The 20,964-nt window shown below is 40.6% G+C and overlaps 2 protein-coding genes across 2 annotated transcripts; one reads left to right on the top strand and one right to left on the bottom strand.

Moving 5' to 3' along the window:
- Positions 1-554: 554 nt before the first annotated feature.
- Positions 555-6,040, bottom strand: LOC145075462 (uncharacterized). The gene is made up of 4 exons (XM_079021703.1): positions 5,763-6,040; positions 4,179-4,404; positions 1,676-3,239; positions 555-1,171 (listed from the first exon to the last, which is right to left on the bottom strand). The coding sequence occupies exons 1-4, from the start codon at positions 6,038-6,040 to the stop codon at positions 555-557; spliced, it is 2,685 nt and encodes an 894-aa protein (XP_078877829.1).
- Positions 6,041-10,650: 4,610 nt separating this feature from the next.
- LOC145073145 (heat shock cognate 70 kDa protein 2) lies at positions 10,651-13,704 on the top strand. Its single transcript, XM_079019705.1, has 2 exons — positions 10,651-10,937; positions 11,792-13,704. Exons 1-2 carry the CDS (start codon positions 10,724-10,726, stop codon positions 13,519-13,521), a joined length of 1,944 nt encoding a protein of 647 aa, XP_078875831.1. The 5' UTR covers positions 10,651-10,723; the 3' UTR covers positions 13,522-13,704.
- The last annotated feature ends 7,260 nt before the right edge of the window (positions 13,705-20,964 follow it).

Here is a 20,964-nt window from a genome sequence, read left to right on the forward strand (position 1 = left end):
TGGGTGTATGTGTTCTTGAGAGTTTGAGAGAGAATGAGAGGGTTTTGAGAGAATGAAATGAAGAAGGAGAGTTGCTGGAGGTTTTCAATCCATATTCAAGTGTGGTCAACACCCGGTCAATGTTGGTCAACTCATTAAACCACCTGGTCAACGAAAGTCAAAGCTGGTCAACAAATTATGGGATGATCGTCAAGGCAGCACGCGGGTCGCGCAGAGGGGGCGCGCGGGTCGCGCACAGGTTGCAGTTTGGATCTGATCGTTGTTGCATGTTGGAGACCGGCCGCGCACACCAGCCGCGCACCCGTGCGCGGGTCGCGCGGGTCATGCAGAGTTCTGGTCCCGGTTTGCGATTTTTTTTTTTCGTTTTCTTCACTAGTTCTTGATTCGGAAGGCCCCAAACACCTAGAAACTCTTGGCTTCTTCAAAAATGACTTCAAAAGTTGCATCAAAACATTTTCAAAACTTCTTTATTCGAACGTAGAAATATGAAAGCATAAAGCTTTCCAAAAATGCCCCTCTTTAACGTCTTAGGCGAGACGTTCTTCTAGCTTGGTTCAACACACCGGGACATCCAAGTGGATGATTTCAATAACACTTGCATTAAAACCTTCATAGAATGGCTTTAATCGGTGCCCATTGACTTTGAAAATTTGTCCCGTTTCTTCACTTTGGATTTCCACCGCTCCATGGTCAAAAGTCTTTATTACAACAAATGGGCCAATCCACCTTGACCTTAATTTGCCCGGGAATAACTTCAACCGTGAATGGTAAAGTAAGACCCTATGTCCCGGTTCAAAATTCTTCCGGGTGATGGACTTGTCGTGGAAGAGCTTCGTTTTCTCCTTATAAATCCTTGCGTTTTCATAGGATTCGTTTCTCAATTCTTCTAGCTCTTGGAGTTGAAGTTTCCTATGTCTTCCAGCCTCGTCAATGTCGAAGTTGCATTTCTTGACCGCCCAAAATGCTCGGTGCTCTAACTCGACGGGAAGATGACAAGGTTTTCCGAAAACTAATCTGAAAGGCGACATTCCAATCGGGGTCTTATAAGCGGTCCGATATGCCCATAAGGCATCGTCGAGTCTCAAACTCCAATCCTTCTTTGTCGGATTCACCGTTTTCTCTAGAATAGACTTCACTTCACGATTCGATACCTCCGCTTGACCATTCGTTTGAGGGTGATAGGCAGTGGAGACACGATGAGTCACGTGATACTTCTTCAATAGAGCCTCCATCATTTTGTTGCAAAAGTGCGTCCCTCTATCACTAATCAAAGCCCTAGGCACACCAAATCTCGCAAAAACATTAGACTTTAAAAACTCGATAACCGTTTTGGCATCGTCCGATCTTGTGGCTTTGGCTTCAACCCATTTAGAAACATAGTCAACCGCGAGTAAAATATAAACGTTGCCAAATGACACGGGAAATGGGCCCATAAAATCAATCCCCCATACGTCAAAAATTTCACAAACAAGGATTGGATTTTGGGGCATTTGGTTCTTTTGCGAAATGTTTCCCGTTCTTTGGCACCGCTCACAACTTTTGCAAAACATATAACAATCGCGTGACATGGTTGGCCAAAATAATCCACATTCAAGGACTTTTCTCAAAGTCCGGCTAGGTCCGAAGTGTCCCCCACAAGCAAATTCATGACAAAATTGCAAAATGGATTGGTGCTCTTGTTGGGGCACACATCGCCTAATGATTTGATCGGGACAATGTTTCCACAAATAAGGTTCATCCCACACATAGTATTTTGCATCACTTTTCAACTTGTCTTTTTGAGCACGTGTGAATGTGTCGGGATACCTTTTTGTGACCAAAAAGTTAACGATATCGGCATACCAAGGAATAGATTGAGTAAGGGAAAAGAGATGCTCATCCGGAAACTCGTCCCGCAATGGGAGAGGAGTTTCATTTGAAATGATCCGGCTTAGATGATCGGCAACGAGGTTCTCGCATCCACTCTTGTCTCGGATTTCCAAGTCAAATTCTTGTAACAGTAGGATCCACCGGATGAGTCTCGGCTTTGCATCTTTCTTCGTCATCAAGTACTTAAGTGCTGCGTGATCCGAATACACTATGACCTTGGTACCAAGTAGGTATTGTCTAAACTTCTCCAAGGCGAACACTATGGCCAATAGCTCCTTCTCCGTGGTAGAGTAGTTGCTTTGAGCATTGTCTAGTGTCCTTGATGCATAATAGATCACGTGGGAGGCCCTCCCATTCTTTTGACCCAAAACGGCGCCTATCGCATAGTTGCTTGCATCACACATGATCTCAAAGGGGAGATCCCAATTTGGTGCTTGCATGATGGGAGCGGATGTAAGCAACTCTTTGAGCTTGTCAAAAGCTTCTTTGCACGCCTCATTGAACTCGAAATCGACCTCCTTTTGCAAGAGTTGGCAAATTGGTCTTGTTATCTTTGAAAAATCCTTGATGAACCTTCTGTAGAAATCTGCATGGCCCAGAAAAGAACGAACTTCCCGAACACAAGTCGGGTAAGGTAAGCTTTGAATAACATCAATTTTGGCCTTATCTACCTCAATTCCTTTTCTAGACACAATGTGACCCAAAATGAGACCTTGACTCACCATGAAATGACATTTCTCAAAATTCAAAACCAAGTTTGTTTCGATGCATCTTTTTAAAATTTTTGTGAGGTTAGTCAAACATTCTTGAAAGGAGTTGCCATAGACCGTGAAATCATCCATAAAAACCTCAATTATGTTTTCAACGTATTCCGAAAAGATACTAACCATACAACGTTGGAAAGTGGCCGGGGCGTTACACAATCCAAATGGCATTCTCCGGTAGGCAAAAGTACCAAATGGACATGTAAATGTCGTCTTTTCTTGGTCTTCCGGTGCCACCGGGATTTGGTGAAAACCGGAATACCCGTCGAGACAACAATAATGAGATTTCCCGGCCAACCTTTCTAACATTTGGTCAATGAAAGGCAATGGGAAATGATCTTTTCTTGTGCTTGCATTGAGTTTGCGGTAGTCAATACATACTCTCCACCCGTTTTGCACACGAGTGGGGACCATCATACCTTTGTTGTTCTCGACCACCGTGATTCCCGTCTTCTTTGGAACGACTTGCACCGAGCTCACCCACTTGCTATCCGAGATTGGATAGATCATCCCCGCATCAAGAAGCTTTAATATCTCTTTCTTCACAACTTCCATCATTGGCGGATTTAACCTTCTTTGCGCGTCTCTACTTGGCTTGCATTCATCCTCCATTAAGATCTTGTGCATACAAGTGGAGGGGCTCAAACCCTTGATATCCGCAATCGTCCAACCCATGGCTTCTTTATGCTCCTTCAACACCTTGAGGAGTTGCTCTTCTTCGAATTCGGTTAAATGAGTTGAAATGATAACTGGAAGGGTTTCATTCTTTCCCAAGTAAGCATACTTCAAATGTTGAGGTAAGACCTTCAATTCCAATTCGGGTGGTTGAACAAGGGATGGCGGCAATTTTGTGTGAGTTGGGGGCAATTCAATTTGCTTGACATCTAATCTTGTGAATTTTTTCATCTCCATTTTACTTACCAACTTCTCAACTTCCGGATCCAAAGAATAAAGCTTTAATTGTTCGGCTAGCTTCCCACAATCGAATCCTTTGCTCAAGATCATTTCCAATATATCACCGTTAGACAACTCAAACAATTCTTGAGTAATTGGCTCAACAACATCAACAAAGTACAAAGATGAGACGTCACTAGGATATCTCATGGCATCATAAATATTAAAACTTATCGTTTCGCCATCAAACTCCATTGTCAAACTTCCCGCATACACATCGATCTTTGTCCTAGCCGTCTTCAAGAACGGTCTCCCAAGCAAGATTAGAGCCGATTTGGAGGACACTTGCTCATCTAGATCAATCACATAGAAATCCGCTGGGAAGACTAATTGGTTCACTTGCACTAGGACATCTTCTAAAACACCTCTAGGAAAGACACTCGATTTATCCGCAAGAGAGATTATGACACCGGTTTCACTTAAGGGTCCGACATTTAATGATTCATATACCGAATAGGGCATGACATTGATAGAGGCACCAAGATCAAGCATAGCACTACTAAAAGTGACATCCCCAATCTTGCAAGGAACCGTGAACATTCCGGGATCTTTGCATTTGGGTGGAAGTTTCCTTTGTAAAACCGCGGATGCGTTTTCATTCATCAAAATTTTCTCATTTCCCTTCAACTTCCTCTTGTTGGTACAAAGTTCTTTCAAGAACTTTGCATATCTCGGGATTTGCTTGATTGCGTCAAGTAGAAGGTGTCCAAAATCTCTTTCTCCTCCATATTCTTCTTTGAAGTTGAAAGTCGGGAGGGGAACGGTGGTTGAGTGGATATTGGTGTTACTAGAGGGGCAGTCTTCTTTGGAACTCCGGCTTGTGCATCATTCTTGATTATAGCTACTTCAACAGGAATAACTTCTATCTCTTCCTCTTCTTCCCTCGGCTTCTTCTTTGAACTACTTTCTCCGGCTTGTTTGCCACTTCTCAATGTCACCACATTGACATTTGGGTTCTTTTCGGTTTGAGAAGGGAGTTTACCACGGGATTCCAACTTGCTTATGGATGTAACTATATCTCCCATTTGTGCTTCAAGGTTGGAGATACTAGTCCTTGTTTCTTTTTGGAATTGTTGGGTGGCTAGAGATTTGACAATGTCTTCAAGAGACATTCCGGAGCTACTTGGTTGGGATTGAGGAGGTTGTTGATGATGATGTGGAGGGTGCGGTTTGGGTTGATAGTGTGGTTGTTGATGTTGGTAATGAGGTTGTGGTGGTGGATAGGATGGTCTAACCAATGTATTTTGAGGCAATGATCTTGGGTTGTAGCTCATGTTGGGATTTGGCTTCCAACTTGAGTTATATGCATTTTGGTAACCGGATGGTTTGTTGTGGTAGTTTTGGAACTCTCCCGTGGCATTCACATGCTCCGCATCTTCTTGAAGGATGGGACACATATCCGTAGGATGTCCCATTGTTGCACATATTCCACAAACCATCACTTGTGGAGTTTGTCCCATGGCTAGCTTTTGGACAACGGAGGTTAGATCTTTGATTTGAGACTCGAGATTTGATGTTCCCACTTCATTGACTTTGTGTTGTGTGTCTCTTTTCATATCTTGGCGAGGGCCAAAATGTTGTGAATTCGCGGCTATGGTGTTGAAAAGTTGTCTTGTTTGTTGTGGGGTTTTACTAAAGACATCTCCACCACTTGAGGCATCAACTAGTCTTCTCTCCATTGGCAACAATCCCTCGTAGAAGTGTTGAATGAGGAGTTGTTCCGGAATTTGATGTTGTGGGCAACTATAGCACAAGTTGTTGAACCTCTCCCAATAATCATGGAAAGTCTCATTTTGACCTTGGCGGATTCCACAAATCTCATTTCGAAGACTTGAGACTCTTGAGGCGGGATAGAACTTATCAAGGAAAGCTCTTGCCATGTCGGTCCATGAGTTGATCGACCCCGGTGGAAGATAGAATAACCAATCTTTTGCTCTATCGGCCAATGAAAAGGGGAATGCCCTTAGCTTGATTTGGTCATCGGTTGACCCTTGTGGCTTCATGCTAGTGCAAATAATGTGGAACATCTTCAAGTGCTTATGAGGGTCTTCGTTCTCCAATCCATGAAAAGTTGGTAGGTGATGGACTAAACTTGACTTCAATTCCGAACCTCCTTCCAAAACCGGGTAATTGATACCGGTTGGAGTTTGTGTAACATCGGTCTCCATCATTTGCCTCAAGGTTCTCTCGGGAACTTCTCCTCCGTCCGCCATTACAATTGGTTCAATAATGGGTGGATTTTGTTGTAGGGGTGGTGTTTCGGGAATTTCTTGGCGAGGGTCGGGACTAGAATCGGGTTCTATATCACTTAATGAAGCGGTTTCAACCTCCAAATCCCCGTGGGGGTTAGAAGTTTGACCACGTTCAACTCGTTTTTCCTTAGCCAAACGCCTTGCTTCTTTTTCGATTTCGGGGTTGTAAATCAAGTCACCTGTACGCTGAGATCTGGGCATAGAGAAACAAATTGATTAAAAATAAACCAATCCCCGGCAACGGCGCCAAAAATTTGGTGGTTGTCGAGGCCAACACAAATAATAACCCTAAATATTACACACTAAAATAGTGTATAGTGGTAAAGGGATCGAATCCACGGAGATTGGTTCAATTTATAACTCTATGAAAAATCTCTTTGTAAAAATACTTGTAAAATGACAATAAAAATAAAATGGGGGGTTTTGGTGTTTTGAAATACTTGAAACAAACTAGAATTAACTATGATTTAAATAAACAAATGCAACAAAAATAAGAGTTTGATGTAAAATCAATAAGGGAGAGATGGTTGACTTAAAGTTTCCTCACTTTGACTTTTGATGAACATATCATTAGAATCCAATGGTGCAATACTTTGATTTAAATCCTTAATTTGGCTATAGTAATCCAAGGAGCTTGAGATTACCTAGACTTTTCTTAATTGTTGAAATGGCTAGAGAAGCTCATAACAATTTCCTTAGTCAAAGTCACTAATTCCAAATAGCATGTAATTAGTGAAAGTCAACTAGCATTAAGAACCAAAAAGTCACCAAATCCAAGAGGGGTCAAATGCTTTCACCACCATGTTGGAGGAAATGTTTTTATGATTGTGTGAAGCAAAAACAACACAAAAATCATTTGTTGCTTGCTAATTTGAGGATCCTTTACTTAATCAAGAAATTAGCCAACTAATCACTACAAACACATTTAAACTCATGAACTAAAACATACAAGTAGTGATAAGATGTTAAAACACAAAACATTCCCATAAAGATTTAAGAACATGTTCATGGATTCTTCAACATTCAACAAAAGTTCAAAGGATTAACCAAAAGTCAACCAAGATTAGTTTAGCCAAGCATGGCTAAACACAAAGAAACAAAGTTAGAGAAAATTGTACCAAACATTAAGCAAGAATCAAGAGGTAAAAATATGATGTTCTTCAAGGGTTCTTGGCCTTCAAAAGTCTTCAAAACTCCAGAGAGAATCTCCAAAAATCGGATGTGCAAGTCTCTCCAAAAGATGGACACCAACCTTCCTCAAATAGCTCAAAAGAAGGATTTCCGAAATTGCCCCTGCAGGGCCTTGCGCGACCCGCGTGCTGCTGCGCGGGTGGGTTGCGCGGGTGGTACCTGACATGGGCTCCTTTGAGATTTTGGGCCTCTAAAGCATATCCCACTAGCCCAGATCGAATCCAATCACCTCCTAGCCCATTTTCTTCAAGTTTTTCTTCATTTAAAGCCCAATTTGACCTCTCTAAATCCTCCAAAGCTCGTGAACTCGTCCGATTAATAATTTTCATACGCTTGAATGTTCCCCCGCATCTTTCAAATTTAAAGCTCAATTCTTCCAAGCCTTCAAGCAATTGACAAGTCCACCCCATGAGTCACCTTCATAGCCATCAAGCATGAAACCTCCAATTCCCTTCAAGCCCAATCGCCTCGCAAAAGTGCCGCCCCGCTAGTTTCCAAGAAAATCTGCAATAATGCTCAAGAAACTAGAAAGTACCCCGAAATGGTCATAAAAATAACAAAAGGGAAAATATGCATGAAAGTTAACTAAAATGCGAATGAAATGTACTAAAATAAACTATAAAAATAAGTAAATAAAATGAAGCTATCATTTAATTAATTACACTTGATCACAAAATTAATTCTTAATTAATTATTGACCAATATTAATTAAACAAATATGATTTCTCCTTTAATATATTATTCTTATAACATATTAATAAATCATAATAACCTCTCTCTCTTTATTAATTTCTCCAATCAAGTTGCTTTGGTGAAGGCAACCCAAAAGGACCATGCACCATCGGGTCAAGTACATACCAAAATAGTTATGGACTTAGACACTAATCCAACAAAACCCTAAAAGGACCAATGAACCTGGGGCCTAGCTTGCCCCTCTTCCGAAACCTGATAACACACCTTCCATGGTGATACCTTCAGGAGGACCATATCCCCCACCTGGAACTCCAAATCTGAACGCCTCCTATCGGCATAACTCTTCTGCCGACTCTGCGCAGTCTGCAGTCTGCCACGAACCTGCTGGATCAATTTTGTCGTCTTGAGCACCACCTCGGTGCTTCCAATGACTCGTTGACCGACCTCGCCCCAACAAATCGGGGTCATGTACTTCCTCCCATAGAGCATTTCTAAAGGAGGTCAATCGATACTCGCGTGGTAACTATTGTTATACGAAAATTCCGCTAACGGTAGATACGTATCCCAACTGCCACCGAAGTCTAGAACACATGCCCGCAACATGTCCTCGAGAGTCTGAATCGTTCTCTCGCTCTGTCCGTCCGTCTGAGGATGGAAAGCGGTGCTAAAATGGAGACGAGTACCCATCTCGTCGTGAAACCGCTTCCAAAATCTGGAAGTAAAACGGACATCTCTGTCTGACACCACTGAAACAGGCACTCCATGACGTGCCACCACCCCCTTCACATAAATATCGGCTAACTTTTCTGCTGATATGCTCTCCTGGATTGGTATAAATGAGCACTCTTCGTCAACCGATCCACAATAACCCATATAGAATCCACTAACATGAAAGTGTTGTAAAACACTAGATTTATAAGGAAACTTACAATAGATTCTTAAGAATCAACCTTGAAGAATTGTTTCTTGGGAATGTTTGAAGGAGTTTATGTGCAAATGCATGAAGATTTGAAGATGTTTGTATTGAGCTTGAAAGAAAATGTAAGGGATTTAAAGGTAGAAATGAGAATTATGAATGGTGATTTCGGCCATATATATAGATAAGGTGTGAGGGTCATGTGATGTTTGCATTGGTTTGTGTATTATATCACATTGGGAAAATTATCAACTAATCATATTACAACACCATTGAATCAAATTGGTGATTTCGGCCATGACACCATCGAAAATCACCTTGTACACCACCAAATTCACATGTGATTTCGGTCTAGGGATTTCGACTCTAGTGATGATTTCGGTTCTTAGCATGTGATTTCGGTTCTTCACAACCGAAATCTTAATGTTTTTGGGTCTCAAAACCGAAAACTCTAAAGCCAGGCATAAGTTCATGCTTTATGTCATAACTATTTGAATTTTGTTTGATTTCCTTGACTTTTGTTGACCTGAAATAGACGGTTGTCACAAAATCATTGTTTATACATCATCATGCTGACTCAGCCCTATATATTCTCGTTTATGTGGATGACTTAATCATCACAGGATCCAGTGAAAGTCAAATCTAGCACTTCATCACTCAACTGCATCAGATGTTTTCCCTCAAAGATTTAGGCAACCTCATTTTTTTTGGGGATTACTAATCTCTCGCTACTCTTCGGATATAACTTTGTTTCAACAAAACTACATTCAAAACATGACAAATGCATCCCTTGTTACCACTCCTGCTGATCCTCAGTTTTTTCTTCAATCTCGCTGTACTTTTTTTTCACGATCCTAAGCTATTTAGACGTGGTTGTTTCACTTTAATATACAACAATTACCCATCCTGACATCGTATATGATGTCAATCGGGTGTGTCAATTTATGAACTAACCAACCGATCTTCATTGGCAAGCTATAAAAGCGGATTAGAGGTATTTAAAAGGCACTTCTCATCACTGCCTTCACTTTATTCCAACCAATTCCAAACAAGTTCTAGCCTACTCTGATGCCGGGTAGGTCTTTGATAAAGTTTTTTGTTGATCTCAATATGGGTATGCAATATTTCAAGAAAACAACATGTTGTTGCCCGTTCCAACATTGAGGCTGAATACCGGTCTCTTGCATATACCACATCAGAACTTTTGTGGCTAAAGCAACTCATTATGTAATAATGTCGCCGCCATATTCACGAGCAAGAATCTCGTCATCAAAACTCGGTCCAAATACATCGTCTTGGACTTTCACTTCATTCACGAACAGGTTGAATACGGAGCTCTTCAAATATGCCATGTGTCTTATGTGGACCGGTTAGCCGATATCTTTACTAAACAACTACTAAATGACCACATATCCATTCTTCGTTTCAAGCTTAAAGTTCGACCTGTCCTTGAGGTTGAAGGGGCTAACAACATGTTAAATACATCCTTTATTCTAGTTCCTTTTGAATTTTCCAACCGTGTATTCCTAGTCTTTTGTATGTACTTAGATAATACCGTACATTTCTGATTTTTCTTTGTATAAATTCGTATGTAGATCTCTCTGTTAATCTCAAGGAAATACACGATTGTTTAATCTTTATACGAACAAATATAATATAAATTTTTTTTGGTCATGCATTGATCACTTATTAAAACATTTTGAAGAATAAGTTGACAAAATTTGGTAAATTTATTAAATATTTATTACACAAAATGAAAAAGAAAGCAATGCAAATTCAAAATTTACAAAAAAAATTATGTTTTTGAAGTAAAAGGAGGGCGGCGGGGTGTCTCAAAGGCTCCTAAAAATTAGGTCTTAATTGAGAACCGTGGACCAAAAGCGAAGACGACCTCCGTTTTCCATCTGTAGCCGTCCAATCCATACGCTTGAAATCAATCTGAACGGTTGAAGAACATTCTAGAACTCAACAACACATCTCCTTGTACCCCAATATATACCACCCCTTTTCCTCCGTCACAAACCCCTCATACATCTCTCTCTCAAACCCTAGCACAACACACTTTCGTCGAGAGAGAGAACATAATGGCCGGTAAAGGCGAAGGTCCCGCTATCGGTATTGATCTAGGTACTACATACTCCTGCGTCGGTGTCTGGCAACACGATCGTGTTGAGATCATTGCCAATGACCAAGGTAACAGAACTACCCCATCTTACGTCGCATTTACCGATTCCGAGAGGTTGATCGGTGATGCCGCCAAGAATCAGGTCGCCATGAACCCCACAAACACAGTTTTCGGTGAGTTTTCTCTTCTACGATCTTAATTTTTGTTCGATCTGCGGTTTATATGCTTTTGACTGTCAGATCTCGTATATTTGATGCTGAAGCATGCTATGTTATAATTTGTGTGTAAATTATTGCTCGATCCGCTTCTTTTAGCTGTATTAGTGTGTCCTGCTTTGAACGACCGTGCCTGTTCCATCATAATTAGCAAATACGTGTACTTTCTATACGTTTTTCGCTTAGATAGTTACCGAGTTTAGCTTTCACGTGATATCATTGATCTAAAGAGTAATCTAAGCTATTGAAAACTATAATGATCTGAATCTGAGAGCCTAAAGCGACTTGTATAAGTTTATTAATTCGAAGATGCGTTGTTTTTGTATACAAATCAATAGATCTACCGATGCTAGTTTTTTTTTTTTTTTTTTTTTTTTTTTTTTTTTTTTTTAAATCTTAATAAGATCCGAGTTTTTCAATCTGAAAACCCGCGTGTTTGTTCCATAGGATAAACCCTTGTTAATTATTTACGAAACTACGTGATAGGCGCCATGTCTCGCTATATAATATCTGATGCACAAATTACATATCAAATATTTAATATTGATTGTTGAAAGTCGGTGGATCCCAACTTTATATTAAATTACAGGTTTATATACTGTTTGTCAAAATCAAGGAAACCGTTTAAGTAATTTCGAATCACTAGTTTTTTGATGTGTCTTGTCTTTTATACAATCGTATTATCTATGATTCTACATATATCTCTGTATTCCTCGAGTATAATAAAATCAAATTAAACAAAATTGTTTACGTTAGCTTACGTTATTAGTGTGTAATTAATTTATTTGTTCTAACTCTGTTTGCTTTAACAGATGCCAAACGTCTCATCGGTAGAAGATTCTCCGATGCTTCGGTTCAAAGCGATATCAAGTTATGGCCATTCAAGGTGACACCCGGTCCAGCTGAGAAGCCAATGATTGCAGTCAACTACAAGGGTGAAGAAAAGACCTTCGCTGCTGAAGAAATCTCATCCATGGTCTTAATCAAAATGAAGGAAATCGCTGAAGCCTTCCTTGGTTCCACAGTCAAAAACGCCGTCGTCACAGTCCCTGCTTACTTCAACGACTCACAACGTCAAGCAACCAAGGACGCTGGTGTCATCTCTGGACTCAATGTCATGCGTATCATCAACGAACCAACTGCTGCTGCCATCGCTTATGGTCTTGACAAAAAGGCAACAAGTGTTGGAGAGAAGAATGTTCTTATCTTCGACCTTGGAGGTGGTACTTTTGATGTGTCCCTTTTGACCATTGAAGAAGGTATCTTCGAAGTTAAAGCCACAGCTGGTGACACTCATCTTGGTGGAGAAGATTTTGACAACAGAATGGTCAACCATTTCGTTCAAGAATTCAAAAGAAAGCACAAGAAAGACATCACCGGAAATCCCAGAGCTTTGAGGAGACTGAGAACATCTTGTGAAAGAGCAAAGAGGACTCTCTCCTCAACCGCTCAAACCACAATCGAGATTGACTCTCTATACGAAGGCGTTGACTTTTACTCCACCATCACCAGAGCCAGATTCGAAGAGCTCAACATGGATCTTTTCAGAAAATGCATGGAGCCAGTTGAGAAGTGTTTGAGAGACGCTAAAATGGACAAAAGCTCGATCCACGATGTCGTTTTGGTTGGTGGGTCGACCCGTATTCCCAAAGTTCAACAGCTGTTGCAGGATTTCTTCAATGGAAAGGAGCTTTGCAAGAGCATCAACCCAGATGAGGCTGTTGCTTATGGAGCTGCGGTTCAAGCTGCTATCTTGAGTGGTGAGGGTAATGAGAAGGTTCAGGACTTGCTTCTTTTGGATGTGACTCCTCTTTCTCTTGGTTTGGAGACTGCTGGAGGTGTGATGACTGTACTTATCCCGAGAAACACAACAATCCCAACGAAGAAGGAACAGGTGTTCTCCACCTACTCGGACAACCAGCCTGGAGTGTTGATCCAGGTGTACGAAGGTGAGAGGACAAGGACACGTGATAACAACTTGTTGGGGAAATTTGAACTCTCCGGAATCCCTCCCGCACCACGTGGTGTACCCCAGATTACCGTTTGCTTCGATATTGACGCGAATGGTATTCTGAATGTCTCTGCTGAGGACAAGACCACCGGTCAAAAGAACAAGATTACTATCACCAACGACAAGGGAAGACTATCCAAGGAGGAGATTGAGAAGATGGTTCAGGAAGCGGAGAAGTATAAGTCTGAAGATGAGGAGCACAAGAAGAAGGTGGAGGCGAAGAATGCTTTGGAGAATTATGCTTACAACATGAGGAACACAGTGAAGGATGAGAAAATTGGTGAGAAGTTGACTCCAGGTGACAAGAAGAAGATTGAGGATGCGATTGATGAGGCGATTGCTTGGTTGGATACCAACCAGTTGGCTGAGGCGGATGAGTTTGAGGATAAGATGAAGGAGCTTGAGAACGTGTGCAACCCGATCATTGCGAAGATGTATCAAGGTGGAGCAGGTGATGCTGCTGGTGGTATGGATGAGGATCCCGCACCTTCTGGTGGCGGTGCTGGCCCTAAGATCGAGGAGGTCGACTAAGTCTAGTAATTTTGTCGACGTCTCCTTGGTTTTTTTTTTTATTTTTATGAAATTATATTTTCTTTAGTTTTGGTTCTGTGGTGATGATACTTAAGACAATTTTATGTTTGGTAATTCTGGTGGTACCTCTTTTTTATCGGGGGTGAATTTTGGATTTTTATGGATTTTCTATATTTCCAGTAACCTTTTTGCTTATTATCGTTTTCTTTAATATATAACAGAACAGCAGCCGATTAAACAGAAAATGTTTATTTTACATTGTAATAATCCAAAATTGAAAAAAAACATTGATAATCCAAGATTTTCTCTAAACTTCAAAGAAGTTTTGTCATACCTTATTTGTAATAACTGAATTTCTTTTAGAACTCATCTTCTGTATTTTGAGAAGTTGTCTATACTGCTAAAATTCTCCATGTTTGATCACTATTTGTGGCATGGTTGTAGCAATAGTTTGTTTAATATTTAGAAAAATGAAAAAATATCACCACTGACAAAATAATGTAATTGACAATCGCTGTAATATGCTTAGTTTACGTTTTATGTAGTTTTCACAAATTACAACCGACGATTTTACTTACATATTAGGCCTGCGAAATAATAACGAGCCCTTCGATTGATTGTTAGGCCCCAGTAGCCCATGCTCATCAACCTTTGGGCCGATTCCGAACATAATTTGGCATCGTTTGAGCATAATTCAATACTCATTAACACAAGTTTTTGGAGTTTGATTTAAGCTAGCATCGAAACAAAGTAAGATGTAAATTTAAGCTAACTTCGACCATGTCTCTTCAAAGTTTGTTTTGTTGTTTTTGTATTGTGAGTCTACCAGTTTTCATATTAAAAAGTTCTTAATAATCTTTTTACAAATATTCTGTTAATAATTTCTTCAATTCATGGACAAAAAATAACTGCCTATCTGTCACCAATAATTTCAATTTCATTAACAAACTCCTCCAAAGTGTATGCTTAATGGGCAACATTTTCCCTTTTATTAAATCCAATCGCATGTGGGCCGTGGACGTTTAAATGAATTAGTTATTAATTATTCACTGAAATATCCATTAAAATAAAATGTATTTATTTTCCTCAACCTTATTTTTTATTATAAAAAAATATCTACAATGTTAAATTATTATTAGTATTCTCCTATACGAGCCCTGGAACAAGTTAATGTAGCTGTTAAGATGGTACGGTTTACCATTTTCACACTAATTCCTATAATATAGTTTAACTACCACCACCAAATACTAATCCCTAGGGATGGCAAAAAAACCCGAACCCGACGGGGAAACCCGAAGCCCGATAACGACCCGTTACCCGACCCAAAAACCAAAAATGAGGTCACAAGCCCACATAAATCGGATCATCACTACCAATTTAGAAGCCCAGAAAACCTGTCAAATAGACCTCAAAGACATCGTGCCCTAGGCTTCCATGAACGAACGAAGCATGTAGGGATGGATTATTATTTTGTTCACAAAAGAGTTGAACCCAAAGAAATCCAACCCATTCATATTGACTCGACGTTGCAGCTTGTTGATATGTTCGCCAAAGGTTTAGGTGCTCAACACCTCCGTTTTCTTTTGGACAATCTAGGTATTTGTAACCTTCATAATCTAGCTTGAGGAATTAGATTTGATTTGTGTAACGTCCCAAAAGTTAAGGCTAAAATTTTTTATTTTTAAAATTAATAAAACTATTATCAAAAACATCATCATAAAAACCATGGTGAAACAAAGTGTATCAACTACATCACAAAACATCAGAGTAACATAAAATGTGGAACGAGATCATCCTGGGCTCTCCCCCTTTGAACTAGAAGTACCTGACATAACTTGAAAACCGTAAGCACAAAGCGTAGTGAGTTCCCCAGAATACTACATACCATACATAATAATGCCCCCCCCCTCGGCATCGATCCCCGCTCGGTATACAGATCCGTCAGTCATCGGGCCCTACCCGGTGTATATATAAACATATAAACAGATAAACACATAACACATGCAATAATCACAAAGATAAATAGCATACATAATGGTCATCGGGCCCTGACTGTCATCGGGCCTCGCTCGGTAAACATATAAACATATAACATATGCAAGAGTTACGCAGACATCTAGCATCCTAAACATAGCAAACCATGGGACGACATTGGTGCCTTTGACCTGCTAAACACAGTGAGGAAACTCACCTCTACTTGCTGAAACACTCAAATGAATCTCCGGTCTGCTGGTTCGAAAAATCCCCACGCAATCATCATCAAAATAATACAATTAATAATTGGATATCGACCCATAACCAAGAATCTAAGCTACTTAGCCCATAACCAGGAAAAAAGACCATTTTATCCTTTTTCTTACTTGGGCCAAAACCAAGGCCCGACCCAACTGCTCAACATACCCAAATCATAAATGGCAACCCAAAGCCCAATATGGCCTAATCTTCCAAATTGGGCCAAAAACCCATCACGGGCCTAAATCCATAGAAACCCTATATACTAGTCAAAAACCCAAATTAGAAGTCTAATGGCCCAACAAGGCCCAAACTTAAAAGCCCAAACTATGGCCCAAACCGAGAATGCCAAGCCTAAATGTCCATCTGCTGAGTACGCGGGGCGTACTTCGTTCGGGGTCAGTACGTGCAGCGTACCAACTGGATACGCCCAACGTACTTCCCAGACTACCAAGCCACTTCATTAAGCAATTAAACAGTTAAGACCTTTTGCTATACTCTCAGATCCAGTCCCTAAGGGTGACTTAATAAATAAAGTTGGAAACTTTACACCCATGCATAGCTTAATGGGACCCAATACTAAAAAAGAAGCTTAATAAAGCTCTTAACACTTGCATGGACCAATATCTTTCACAAAGTTTGTATTATTATGAACAAGGGAGCTTCATGGAGCTAAGATCTAACATCCATTGCTTATGGAGTCGATCAAAAGCTCAACTTTACCTCAAAAGACTAAAAAATGCCTATATAAGACCATAAAATAGATCTATCACAAATGACCATCAAGGTGAGAATTTTTTTACCTCAAAAGTCTTGCAAATGTGAAGGTAACTATGGATCTACAAGCTCAAGATATTTCCCTATGTGTTCCTCCTCTTCTTCTACACCACAAAATACCACCAAATTCACTTTCAAGCTCAAATCTCACCAAATGCACTTAAGGTTTCATTTTCAGGGTGTAGGGAGATGGAGGCTGGTCAATAAATGTCCAAGAGGTGGTTTGAGATGTTTAAATAAGACAAAGATACTGAAAATTAGGGTTTTCATCTGGCTGGAGTACCCCCACGTACTCCCAGTACGCCCAGTGTACTCCATAAGATGCCCGCGATCCTTCTACCTAGTACACCCAGCGTACTCCCTTGTACGCCCTGCGTACAAGGCTTAGCCTTTAAACCAACAGACTTCCGAAGGCCATAATTTCATCATTTTAAGTCCGATTTCAACAATATTTATATTCACCGAAAAGTAAAGAGGAGCTCTACACATCTATCAACTCACCCTTGCCTTAAAGCTTTTCGAATTAAAATCCAAAGTCCATAAAAGACCCGAACTGACACTTTACCGATATACCCTTGGACTCCAAGACACAAACCGAACCCCCAGATCATCTAACCTAGATTATCCGCACTCAAGAGGAGCATAAAGCTCTTTCCAAAGGCCCTAAGACTTATGATAACCGGTCTTCGGGTCACGGCCCCGAATTATGAAATGATTCGAAACAGAGTGTTACAACTTGATTCTCCATATATTATCTCCTAGTTTTCCTCATTTTAAACCTTGCAATATTTATCTTTTACTTGCATGTAAAAGGCTTTGATGTATTGATAACGGTTTGAGATTATTGAATACAAAAATACCTCTTATTGTTTTTATTACATTGGGCGACTTATCATTTCTTTTAATTTATATAATATTTAATTAGAGGTGGAGAAACTTGTATCCTTACTTTCTACTCTTATATTTTGTAGACCATGAAAATGTGTCTTTCTGGTGATATGACCATTGGACGGCCTAACTAAATGACTTTATGTAATGTCATGTATAATTCGTTTTTTAGTAATATATCTTATATTAAAGTAAATTTTTTATGAGTTAATGTAATTATATAAGACACTTGTTTATTTCTTAATAACGAACCGATAGTCTACCTAGCAAAGAACAAGAACATTACATTAGCAAGATGATTGTTAATTACTAAAAAACGAACCAAAAATACACCTATTATAAACCAGTATATTTGTTATTTTTTTGGGATAATGACACCATAGCACAATGGAGTTTTGGGTTTGGTCCGATTTGACCATTTATGTTATTTTTTGGCGCAATAATCCATCTAACTTTTACTGTACATGTCAATTAAGCCATTATCATTAGTTTTTAACTATTCCTCCGTTAACTAGTTGTTCTAAATTATACGAATGGTCCATATGATTAAAATTTTATTCGTAGTTGGTCCCATACATAGTAAAATTCATCATTTTGAAAATCAAGGGATCAAAATGTAACATTGTCATCGTGTACAAAATGTTTGTATCGTCACTCTGGGACGAAGTGTATGGAATGTTCCTATCATCATGTTTCAACAACGAACCTGGAAGAACATCTAGTATAAAAAACAAGTCGTTGGCGGCCCGCCTCTTCTTCTAGCGCTACCTTTTGAACTAACTCTCAAACGGTTACCAGAATCGACACCAAAAGGGACTTTGAGGCTGATTCGTTTTGACTTTCAGACTTGCCCATCGCCGGAGCATGTGGTGCAGAGATTTGAGATTTCTCCGATTCCTTCACAGGAAGAGCAGGTGGTGACTTGTTGGAAGATGCTGATAGGAGTTCTTGTGGAGGATATGACTTGGCCTTAACAGCCGAATAAGGAGCAGCGAGAATGGTCCCTCCAGGTTTGGCGTCGGATCCTTTGCAAGTTTGACAGGTATTGAATTTTTATATTTCAATTTCTTTTTCGATTCCGAATACAACTTCTTTGAAGTTTAGAATGAGGTTGTAGCCTTGATCTTCAACTTCCGTGGCCATGTTGTGGGAGCTTCAACTGCATATTCCGCCGTACGTGTCGCTCAAGTTGAATAGTGATTCGAAGATATTAAATAGGTTACTGAAATCTTGGTTCGATTGGAAAATTTGGGAAATTTTTATAAGTGAACGACTGTGATGTGAAAAGTTTGTTGATTTTAATATTTTTTTGGTGGATTGAACTTACTCTGCTACCCATGCCACTAACACCTTTGTGTCCGGCCTCGTTGTACCAACATCGTTTATCATCGTCTCATAAAACCTGCATTGAGAATAAGGAGAATTTTTTCATTTACTTTAGATGTGAGATTTAAAAAAAATGATGAATTTTACTACTTTTAGGACCAACTGCAAATAAAATTTTAACCATAGGGGCCATTTGGGGCTAAAAAGGCCAAAATGACATCTTAGAGTTTGCATGGGGGCTCCAATGGCATAAAGTTTGCACCTTTACACCATAACAACCCTTCAAGGTCCTAGATCTGGGAGAATATCCACTTGGGTCGTCTATTTCCCAAAAGCTAACATTCTTGGACCAAAACCCCATAAAAAGTGAAACAAAGAGATCTAAGGAATCATTGAGCAAGTTTGAGACTTACTTACCCAAAAATGCTACAAATGAAGTGTAGTTTCTGGATCCTTTCTCTTCCTATTGAGCCCTCTAGCTTCCTCTTCTTCCACAAGCTTCAAAAGCACAAGCTTTCTCTCAAAAAGGTCTCACAAGCTCACACAAGGCTCTAGGGTTTCGTGGCTAAGGTTTTAGGACTTAGAGGCTGTAAATGAGGCTGGCATAATGGGATTTAGATGCTTAAATAGGGTGCAAAACCCCGAAATTAGGGTTTCACTCTGGTAGTCCGACTCGTCGAGTTGGGGATCCCAACTCGTAGAGTCGGTTCCTAAACACGTGTCCCAAAATAATCCCTACTCGACGAGTTTGGGACTCCAAATCGTCGAGTTCTCATATAAAAGTTGATAAATTTTTATTTAAAATACATACCAGGAACCATGCGTTACAATTCTTCCCCACTTGTCTTAGACTTCGTCCTCGAAGTTTGCTGTGTCGGAAAATAACTCCGGGTAGTGCTCCCTCATCTCAACCTTTCACTAGCTCAACGCTCTTGTTCCTCAGCTCATTCGTTTTCTTATCGAGAATAGCTACTGTTCTATCGATGTAGTTCAAGCTTTCATCAACTTGTATATCCTTTAGAGTCACAATTTCGGAGTCATCCACTAGGCACTTCCACAACTAGGAAACATGAAAAATGTTATGGATATGGCTGAGCTCTGCTGCAAGATCCAATTGATACACCACCTTGCCCATGCGGGCTATAACCCTGAAGGACCGATGTACCTGGGGCCTAGCTTGCCCGCTTTTTGAACCAGATTACACTTTTCCAAGGTGACACCTTCGGGAGAACCATGTCGCTCACCTGAAATTCTAAGTCTGAATGGCGCATGTCTGCATAACTTTTGTGCCGACTCTGAGCAGTCTGGAGCCTGCTCCGGACCTGCTGGATCCTCTCAGTGGTCTTGAGTACTACCTCAGTACTCCCCATGACTCTATGACCGACCTCGCCCCAACAGATCGAGGTCCTACACTTCCTCCCATAGATCATCTCGAAGTGAAGTCGGTCTATGTTGGCGTGGTAACTGTTGTTATATGAAAATTCCGCTAACGGAAGATACGTATCCCAACTGCCACCGAAATTCAAGAAACATGCGCGTAGCATGTCCTCGAGAGTGTATATTGTCCTATCACTCTGTCCATCTGTCTGAGGGTAAAGCGGTGGTGAAGTGGAGATGAGTACCCACCTCGTCGTGAAACCGCTTCCAAAATCTTGAAGTGGAATGAACATCCTGGTCTGACACCACCGAAACGGGCACTCCGTGACGTGCCACCAAATCGCGAACATAGATCTCAGCTAGCTTCTCAACTGATATACTCTCCTGGATCAATTTGAAATGATTTTTGTTGGTCAACCGATCCACGATGACCCATATTGAATCTACTCCACGTGCGGTCCTGGGAAGCTTGGTGATGAAATCCATAGTGATGTCTACCCATTTCCACATAGGAATGCCTAACGGTTGCATCTTGCCGTGTGGTCGCTGGTGCTCGACCTGTACCTTCCTACAGGTTAAGAACCGTTCCACGTACCATGCTACGTCCCTCTTCATGCAGGGCCACCAGTAATCAGGGCGAAGATCTCGATGCATCTTTGTCGCCCCGGGATGGATGGAGAACCTCGACTTGTGGGCCTCATCCATCAAAATATGTCGTACCCCGCCCCAGTACGGAACCCAGACCCTCCCATGCAGGGTCAACAACCCACGAATGTCATAATCGAATGAGGCCACCTGGCCTATGATCCACTCTCACTTTCGATGCTCCTCCTTCAGACCCTC

The sequence above is a fragment of the Lactuca serriola genome, chromosome 9 (assembly GCF_051521515.1).
Source record: "Lactuca serriola cultivar US96UC23 chromosome 9, Lser_US96UC23_V15, whole genome shotgun sequence".
Taxonomy (NCBI): Eukaryota; Viridiplantae; Streptophyta; class Magnoliopsida; order Asterales; family Asteraceae; genus Lactuca; species Lactuca serriola.

Coding starts and splice junctions, on each gene's coding strand:
- LOC145075462 (XM_079021703.1), bottom strand. CDS start 6,040: ATGCCCAGATCTCAGCGTACAGGTGACTTGATTTACAACCCCGAAATC. Junction 4,405..5,762: donor GTTCCCGAGAGAACCTTGAG/GCAAATGATGGA, acceptor ATGATGCACAAG/CCGGAGTTCCAAAGAAGACT. Junction 1,172..1,675: donor GCGATGTGTGCCCCAACAAG/AGCACCAATCCA, acceptor CCTATCACCCTC/AAACGAATGGTCAAGCGGAG.
- LOC145073145 (XM_079019705.1), top strand. CDS start 10,724: ATGGCCGGTAAAGGCGAAGGTCCCGCTATCGGTATTGATCTAGGTACT. Junction 10,938..11,791: donor CCCCACAAACACAGTTTTCG/GTGAGTTTTCTC, acceptor TTGCTTTAACAG/ATGCCAAACGTCTCATCGGT.